The 9,564-nt window shown below is 32.8% G+C and overlaps 1 protein-coding gene across 2 annotated transcripts; it reads left to right on the top strand.

Moving 5' to 3' along the window:
• The first annotated feature begins 610 nt into the window (after window positions 1-610).
• Window positions 611-8,656, top strand: LOC139501718 (uncharacterized). Of its 2 annotated transcripts, none has more exons than XM_071290860.1 (5): window positions 611-714; window positions 3,138-3,567; window positions 4,060-5,021; window positions 6,819-7,036; window positions 7,603-8,656. In XM_071290860.1, the coding sequence occupies exons 2-5, from the start codon at window positions 3,156-3,158 to the stop codon at window positions 7,679-7,681; spliced, it is 1,671 nt and encodes a 556-aa protein (XP_071146961.1). In that variant the 5' UTR covers window positions 611-714; window positions 3,138-3,155; the 3' UTR covers window positions 7,682-8,656. The 2 variants fall into 2 exon arrangements, with proteins under 2 accessions (XP_071146961.1, XP_071146962.1); XM_071290861.1 differs by lacking the exon at window positions 611-714 and adding an exon at window positions 783-906.
• The last annotated feature ends 908 nt before the right edge of the window (window positions 8,657-9,564 follow it).

Raw genomic sequence — 9,564 nt, 5'->3', positions numbered from 1 at the left:
AAAACACGTGAAAAAAAACATGAAAAAGGCCGAAAACGTTCCATGAAAATAACCCTTCACCATCCTCTTTTATGTGGCAGGATAATCATTTTGGCCCCACTTCTTACCAAGCAAGGATATCCAACGTCATTGCCTGATTTGCCAGTAACTTCCCCTCGTCCCTCTAAAATAAATGTATTCACCAAAATAAGGGTGCAATAGCATGGTAGGGTATTTGACTCACTATCACTGCAACCATTTAAACAACTGAAATCCTTACAGATACAAATAATAAAGATGACTGTTGTAGACAATATTTTGCGGAAATAATTAACTTCGTATTTGTATGATGTTGTTGATAACATACACACTATTGTAAGTCTTTAATGATTCTTTTATAAAGCTTTTAAAACACAAGGTAATTCAGTAAGTAAGTCGGTACACAATTTATAATGTTTAACCAGTGTAATATGGACACACAACTGTCTAGGTCAGAACATAATATTCATCAACTGTAATAATACCTGTTTAATAATAAAACAAAACTGGTACATATTTTAAAATTAATTATAACATGTATAAGGAATTTCCGTTTTGAAAGTAAAATCATTTGAATCCCGGATAACGTTTTAATACCGATACCGAACATATTTTAGATAGACACACAAATCGAAAGTAGAAATTTGTAAACTTTGGTATTTCACCTAAAAGTGAAACAAACAGACGTATTTTCAGGTAAATTAATTTGCAGACTCCTCCGGAAATAAAGATCATCACTCCTTTTCAAAAAAATAAAAGATTTCCTCCTTCCGGTTGGCCATAACAATTAAAGATGTGTTTACTGCATTAACTATCGAAAGCGGAAATTTTAGTTCTCACATTTCCTTCTTCTTCTTCTCAATATTGCTATATTTCAGCGAGATTGACGTAAGTAAAATTTTCATTTTATTCAGAACTTGTATGCATGCTGTTGTTTGGTTTTTTGTTCGTTTTTGGACTGAACATTTTAAACGTATTTCCGAAAAGTTCCCCCTTTTTACACTACTTACACTATTAAAAGTGTACAGAAATTAATACATGAATGATCATTACAGGTTTGAAGCATATGTCTAGATTTACATCATTGTACATGTTAGCAATGCATGATTTAAATCCAAAATACGTCCTTTTCTGTAAATTGTCTTATTTGTTTTATTATTTTCGGTGGTATCAAAGTATTCCTAAAATTGTTGACACTCGTTTACAATTTATTTTTTTCTGATGATATTCTGGATTGCATAAGTTATTTTTAGCATACGTTTATAAATAAAAACACATGTAGTATATTTTTCAAGTGTAACTCAATAGTACACTGGCATGAGATTTAAACTTCCTTAATCATGTTAAAGTCTTAAAATAGAACAAAAGGAAGTTTGATATAAGATTAAAGTCAAAAGGTTGTTTCAAATCTAAGAAATACAAATTCCAAAAAATCACATGACATTTTGTGTATAAATAAGAGTACACATGAAACAAACACAATATTATGTAATTATGAAACGTTGAAGGTGATACCTCAATATTACCCTTCCGGAGCATCTGAGATCACCCCTAGTTTTTGGTGGGGTTCGTGTTGCTTATTCTTTAGTTTTCTATGTTGTGTCATATGTACTTTTGTTTGTCTGTTTGTCTTTTTCATTTTTAGCCATGGCGTTGTCAGTTTATTTTCGATTTATGAGTTTGACTGTTCCTCTGGTATCTTTCGTCCCTCTTTTAAGCACAACATATATACATGTACTACAATAATTTCACTACAAAAAAAAATTAACAGAAAATTATCATAAACTTGTATCTTATTCTTCTCTTCATTTTCAGATAAATACATATAGAGAAATAAACTCCTTTTAAAATGACAACAAGTCCAATAATGTCATATGTACTAGTTAAAAGACATTTATTTGATCGGACATTTTATTGAAAGATGGGACCTTCAACCTCTGATATGCAAGACTTAAATCTTAAATATTACAAAATGAAAATCATATTTAATTTTTATTTCATAAATGCTTTGAAAATAGACCTAGACATATCAGTAGGTATATAAAAAAATATTTGCTCTTCTCATTTGAAAAAAGGTGCATACTTGTAAAAAATAAGAATTGCTTTAGTTTTTCTCTATGATTTGGTTTGTTTTTCATTGTTTGCCACATGCGGGGTGTCGGCTATGTTTGACCTGGGTGGCAATTTTGAAGCGAAGAAAAACTATCAAAGTAAGTTCAAGTATCAAAAACACAATCTATTTCCTGCAAGCAAAATCAGTCGTTTTCACTGCTCTGTTTTATTAAACACCTCTCCCTAGTTTTCCGTGTTGCAGATTTTGAGGCTTCATATGCTAATTTCTGGATAAAAACTTCTTTAAGAGGACTTCCTCCTGTATCAGTTATATAGAATTAAATTCCTATTATGGAATTTAACCAAATTCCAGCTTCTTACATTAAATTAATTGGTTTTAAAAACTAGTTTTTCGTCAAAATATAAAGTGTCTCTCGGGGTGTCAGATTTAGCCACTCAAGGGGTAGAGGCTTTTAACTAAAGATTGAAAAAATATTTTGACGAAAAATTAGTTTTAAAACCAATTAATTTTAAGTGAGAAACTTGTATTTGGTATAAACTCCATGATAGGAATTCAATTCTATATAACTAATGCGGGATGAAGTCGTCTGAGGTAGTTTTTTATCCAGAAATCTGCATATGAATCCTTAAAATCTGCATCTCGGAAAACTAGGGAGAGGTGTTTGAGGAAACAGCGCACTGAAGACGACTGTTTATGCTTGCAGGAAATAGATTATGTTACAGTTCCTTCCGTTCAATACATTATATGGTACTAAGAATTTAAAAAAAATAATTGATTCTTAAACTTACTTTGATAATTTTTCTTCGATTCGAAATTGCCACCCTTGTCAAACACACACTGCATGTGGTGTTCTACACAGTGGTAACACTACTATACTTGTCATACCTTGTGTTATGTTTTGATTTAGATGGTTATACAAAAGAAAAAAATTAAAATTCTGTGCAAACAATTAAAAAGATCCTTATCATGTGCCAAATCGCCTGTGCTTGGTACATGTATTTCAATAACAAAACAAAGACATTATTTAATCGTACTTCTTTTATAGAACGTTTGAAATTAAAGTATGGGAAATACTTCGTCGACAGCAGACGACAATGTTCCTAAGGAAATATTTGTGGAACAGATCAACAAAGAAATAGTCGAGAGCTCCACTGATGCTTTAGTAGTATTTGTGGATACCAGTTGGAATCAAGATGATGAAATAATAAAAGTTTTGGCAGCTATTGGCAAAAACAAGTTTGTTTCAGAATGGGACAAACTAAAAGACACAAAAGCTAATAACTGTCAGGTTGGTGATGTATTTCGCGTTCCTTCCGGCGGTATCCAGTGTCGCCATCTACTGTTTGCAGTTTGGCGGGAAGGCGATGCAAAAGATACGACCGATGTTCAGTTTAATTTTATTGTTCAGAATATGCTGGAGAGGGCAAAAGGATTGGACGATAAGGTTTGCAACATAGCTATTCCAATGGGCGATGGTACGTTTAATATAAAGTTAAGATAGTAATATATATGAATAAAAGTTTCAACTCATACCAGTATAGAAAAGACGATTCTTCTCTTAATGAACCAAATTCCGTTTGTTTTACACAAAGCTAGAACAAAGAAAACATTAGAATTGTTAGAAAAAAATAATCTTTTTTAACAATTTTAATTTGTTTTTCTTAATATTTTTTTTAAAGCCTGATGTAATCCATCATTCTGATCTCAAGAGGACCTCACATGTTAATAGCGTCAATGAAAATAACTGAACTAAAATTACGTCCCATTGAAAACTATTTATAGCAAAACCAAATGTTAAGTAAATCAACTTAGGTAACTGGTGAATTATATCCCTCAGTTTCCGTCACCATAGTTATTGAAATAAAATTCTGTATTTTTGAAATCCTGTATAGAATTATATGTTTTCAACAGACAAAACTGTTAAAAGGATCGGTTTTTTTGAGATTTTAAACGCATGTATTTTGCAGGTATGGACATCGAAACCCACGTAAAGATAATGAACAACGTTTTTCTTTGGTTGATGGGGTTAAGTTCAGACACTACAACACATATACATTTCCTTGCTTCTAACCTTCCTGTGAAAGAAGTTCTCGAGAATACATTGCAGAATTTTAAGGAATTTGCTCAGAAAAAACTCGAGGATACGACGAATGACGAGTCTGAAGATGGTGGCGACGCAACACCTCAAACTCTAGCAGGTGTTGACATGACCGAACCCTCAGAAGAAGACCTAAATGGATACGATGATGACAATGATGATAAGACTAGATGGAATGAGTATCCGAACAACACACAGAGAGAACATCCTCTTAGAATGTCATCTGAAAGTAGTTGTGAGGAAATAATTCCATTTAGAAAAAATGTGGACAGGTTTCCCGAGAAGGAAAGTATATGGAAATACTACGCTGGTACACATGATGATTTTGAAAACATTAAGCGTACAAAACGTCCCAAATCTGTACTATTTGATGAAGTTGCAGCCGAATATTCTATGGAGGGCAGACCAGTGCAAAGAACTTTATCTCAGTCCAGTGTTGATGAAGTGATGTTGGACTTTACAAATTATCCATCAAAACGTAAAATACGACGACCGAGAAAACCTAAACCAAAATCTAAAACCTCAGAGGTTCCCCCATCACAATCACCACCACCAACAGAAGCATTCTTCTGCAGTATTTGCCAGTCAAAGAAACATGAAACCTGGAAACGGGTTTTAGAAAAATGTGGACACGAGTTTTGTTCCGAATGCATTAAGAAACATTTTGAAGAAAAACCGTCCTGTCCCAACTGTAACACATTTTATGGCAAGCCTCTTGGTAATCAGCCGTGGGGTGTGATGTCATGCAGGACTGTGAACCAATACCTTCCTGGTTTCCCTGGAACTGATACTATTATAATTGATTACGACATTCCAGACGGAATTCAGACGGTAAATTTTTATTATTTTCATAAAATAATTAGTTGCATCCGAAAGTTTTACACAACATGATTGGTTAAGCGCTAAGATGACGGTTATCTTTAAATTGCCGTAACCACAATCCCGTCATCGAATTTGACTTATCAGCAGTTTTGTACCTACATATGCAATAAAATTAACGGTACCAATTTTCTTCCACCAGATGCGCATTTCGACAATACATGTCTCTTCAGTGATGCTCGTGGCCAAAATATTTGTAATCCAAACCTTAAATAAAAGATGCAGAGCTATAATCCAAAAGGTCCAACATGGACAATTGTTTATCTTTTCATCGGTTGTCATTGGTTGCCATGGTACTGTCAGTTTGTTTTTGTTTGTTTCGACTTATGAGTTATCCATTTGGTATATTTTGTCTCTTTGTTCCTTTGCCATAGCCAGAACACTGTCTGCCTTCCTCGTTTAAACCTCACTGAATCCGACTTATTACATAGCTTGTAATTATCACAAGAAACAGTTGCCCTGATTAGAGCAGGCCATGATTCTTTTTAAAAAGCACACCCACCATCTTTCACAAAGTAAAACGAGGAAGTAATTACACTTTTTTTTTTAGATTGACCTTGATTTAAAAAGATCAAATTAACTTATTGCGAAAAATAGATTAAATTAACCAAATGGACATTCAAAACTCAAAGTCTTAGAGATAAACTGACAACACATTAGGGACACATTAGGGAAAGAAAACCAATAGTCTACAAAAACTACATAGGAAGCTAAGGGGTGAACAAAACGATGGTTTACTCAGGTGCTCCGATTGAATCAGCAGATCTTGCGCCACATGTTTCAACTATCGTCTTGCTCATTGCGAGTACAAATTCTGTGACAAGTCTATTTCGCTGATGTCATACTCAATGAAAAGAGGATATGATTGTGGTTATGATAATTGGAACATTTACATGGTCATATGTCACACAAATATTTCATTACAACTCGTAGTGTTGTCCCTAAATCTGTCAAAGGGATGGCCAGAACTTTACTACTAGGCATAAGTTAACAAATGACAAAAATAAAATGGGAAATGACAAAAAAAAACAAAAAAAACCCACAGACTATTATACAAACTGAAGGAGATATTTGATACATCACGAGCCCAACAAATCACTAGAAGTGGCATCCTTGTTCCGGAAGAATACTCAGTCGGTGGTTCATTAATACCTAATGGGTGGCCACAGAAAGATGGGTAACTTTACACGGGCAGACACACGAATTAAGAACACACATCATATGGGTATACACAAGCAAAACAAGAGAAATCGAGATTTAAATATCACATGGGTTGACATAGAAAGTAATTGGTTTGTCACGGTATATCTTATGACTCGACACGAAACACCTCATTGTCAAAAGACAGTTAAGTTAGGATCAGTCAAGGAAGACCACATTGTGTTAACAGGTCAGTACAGATCTGAAAGATGGAAAAGTTACATCGGTTGAAATAGAGACGGTAATATGCCAAAGAATTAGTATAAACCTGAAAGATTATGACATAAAACGAAAAATACTAAATTGTATGACCAGTATTTTGATGATGTTAGCATAAATAGTTGATGTGTTTCCCTCGGTTTCGGTTTGTAACCCGGATTTGCTTTTTCTCAATCGATATATTACTTTTGAACTATACTTCTATTGCCTATATTTATGTGACTTATACAGTGTGTTTGAAAAAAAAACCCATTCACATACTTTGTACATATTTATAAATAAATGATAAACACACAAATAAAATGTTTAATTGTATTTTGTTTTCAAAAGGAGAGACATCCAAATCCTGGTGTTAAGTTTAAAGGAGCCCACCGAACAGCATACCTGCCTGATAATGAACAAGGCAGACTCATCCATAGAATGCTTAAGAAAGCATTTGATCAACAATTGGTCTTCACAGTTGGGAAATCAGCTACCTCAGGCCGAGATAATGTGGTCACGTGGAACGACATCCACCATAAAACACGTGCTGATGGAGGTCCAGAAAGGTAATGCTTTTGCATTGTATATATCTGTTTACCATTATATGTCATGTTTTCGTGACTTTGGGTGGACCTTTTGTTTTCGAAGAGGGCTTCAGTTATACATTGTTATACTCCACTAAGGGTTTCAATAGGATTGTATATACAATTACCAATGTCTGTCGTAAATTCTTTCTTTAAACATTTCTTGTTTCTTCATTTAAATAATTTCTGGTGTGTCATACAACTATTCTTACACTCTACTCAAATATATTGTCTTATCCGTTTATATATTAAAGAGAGGCAGAAAATACCAACAGGATATTTATACTTATAAGTTGACGACAAACAAATACGGCACTGCAAAAAATAAACCCCAAAAAACCCATGACAATAACGGAAAGATAAACAGTGTACAATGATATCATAGAAAACTATAAAGACTGAGCTACATGAACACTAAAACAGGGATAGAAGTAGGTGTCGAGGAATTCACAACAAATCTTTCTCCACATATGACACCAGTCATGTTGCTTATAAGTAAAAACCAATTTTGATATTAGGTAGCAAATGCTTTCACTTTGTTATTTCAGATATGGTTATCCCGATCCGGAATATTTGGATCGAGTATATGAACAGTTGAAAAAAAGTGGTATTACCGACGACGACTGATTTATTTGCGTTTAATCTGTGTTTAAAATGATATGTGAATATGCTTAATCTAACTGTGATGGTTTTTATAGATTTAAGGTGGTACCAAACACTTTCACTAAAATTAATTTGGCTCGTTTAATTTTCATAAAATGTTGTCAAAGTATTTACTTTGACCCCTTAACAAAAATATAAAAATTTCAAAAATTTGGAACCAACCGTTTTGTCAGAAAAATACACTGGTTATATAGCAATATGAAAAACACCAATTTTGATCATTGAGAAGCTTTATTTTCCCTTTACAACACAACGTAATTAAAACGTTTAGCTGACTTTACAGAGTTATCTCCCTGTAGTGTTAGGTACCACCTTAATCTGTGTTTAAAATGATATGTGAATATGTTTAATCTAACTGTGATGGTTTTTATAGATTTAATTAGATAAGTATAAAACAAGTGAATGAATTATATGAATTATGATAAAACTATTCACACTTAGTTGAAAAATACCTTTTGAAAATTACATATTAAGCGATTTAATTTGCAGGGTTTGTTTATAAAATTTTATAGAATTTCGAAATAAAAATTTTAAACACATAATGCTTGCTTTATATAAACAAGCAAATACATTACACTATACTACATTGTCTTTTATAAGTTTGTTTAGGTTGCAGAAAATTTAACTGCTATTCATAACTGAATTCTGTTTTTTTACTCAAATTCTTAAAATTCTAAATTTGATAGTGATGGTGATATTAATTCCTAACTGATTCAAATGGCAAATAACGTTTTTTAAATTTATCATATCAGTCCTGCTTTAATTTTCGCGGACAAATGTTAGTTTTGAGCACAAAATTAACCTGATAATTCATATGTGTATATATAATTGTGGATGTGTGACATTTATATTTTCTATTTTATTTTCGATTGAAGAATATTTCAAAGAAAAAAATTATACAAGCTGTACACATATTTATAAATAAACTCATCATATATATCAGGACTAAATTTTATATATACGCCAGACGCTCGTTTCGTCTACAAAAGACTCATCAGTGACGCTCGAATCCAAAAAAGTAAAAAAAAAGCCAAATAAAGTACGAAGTTGAGGAGCATTGAGATCCATAATTCCTAAAAGTGTTGCCAAATACAGCTAAGGTAATCAATGCCTGAGGTAGAAAAGCCTTAGTATTTCAAGAAATTCAAAATTTTGTAAACAGTTAATTTATAAATACAACAATATCCATGATAATTCATGTAAGCACAAAAAGTGCTGACTACTGGGCTTGTGATACCCTCGGGGAAATGAATCTCAACCAGCAGTGGCATAGACCCAGTGGTTGTAAATAAACTTATCATAGATACCAGGACTAAATTTTATATATACGTCAGACGCGCGTTTCGTCGAGCAGGTAGAAAAAGCAATAATGCAACAATCACAAGTGGGATTATGAAACTTAAGATTCCATCATAAATTGATTCTCATTTCTCAATCTATTTATTTTTATTGTCATATGTTATGTCAGCATGTTTACTTATTTTGTTGTTGGATCAATTGATAATGAATGTACGTGTTTAAAGAATGTTTTTTATTTGATTATATATATATACAATATGTATATTTAAATAAAGGCAACAGTATTAACCGCTGTTCAATAGTAACAATTCGATAAAGCAAAACTATATCCGGGTAATACAATAAAACCGAGGGAAACAACTAGAAGAGGACATCAACAGAACAATAGAAACATTGAACTACAACAAAAGCAAACGCCAACATAAATAGAAATTGACTGTAGATAAAACATCTAGATTCCCGACTTAGTACAGGCACATTAAGAAAAGAATGGTGGTTGACCTGGTTTTATGGCTACCCAAACCTCACGCTTAATAGGCAATGTTAAA

This window comes from Mytilus edulis, chromosome 13, assembly GCF_963676685.1.
Source record: "Mytilus edulis chromosome 13, xbMytEdul2.2, whole genome shotgun sequence".
Lineage (NCBI taxonomy): Eukaryota > Metazoa > Mollusca > Bivalvia > Mytilida > Mytilidae > Mytilus > Mytilus edulis.
Note: the sequence above shows the minus strand (reverse complement) of the source record. Positions and strands in the feature narration are given on the sequence as shown.

Bases quoted from the DNA above. Each gene is read 5' to 3' on its own strand.
- LOC139501718 (XM_071290860.1), top strand. From the start codon at position 3,156: ATGGGAAATACTTCGTCGACAGCAGACGACAATGTTCCTAAGGAAATA. The intron at 3,568-4,059 runs GTACGTTTAATA...TGTATTTTGCAG, and splicing joins AGCTATTCCAATGGGCGATG to GTATGGACATCGAAACCCAC. The intron at 7,037-7,602 runs GTAATGCTTTTG...TTGTTATTTCAG, and splicing joins GCTGATGGAGGTCCAGAAAG to ATATGGTTATCCCGATCCGG.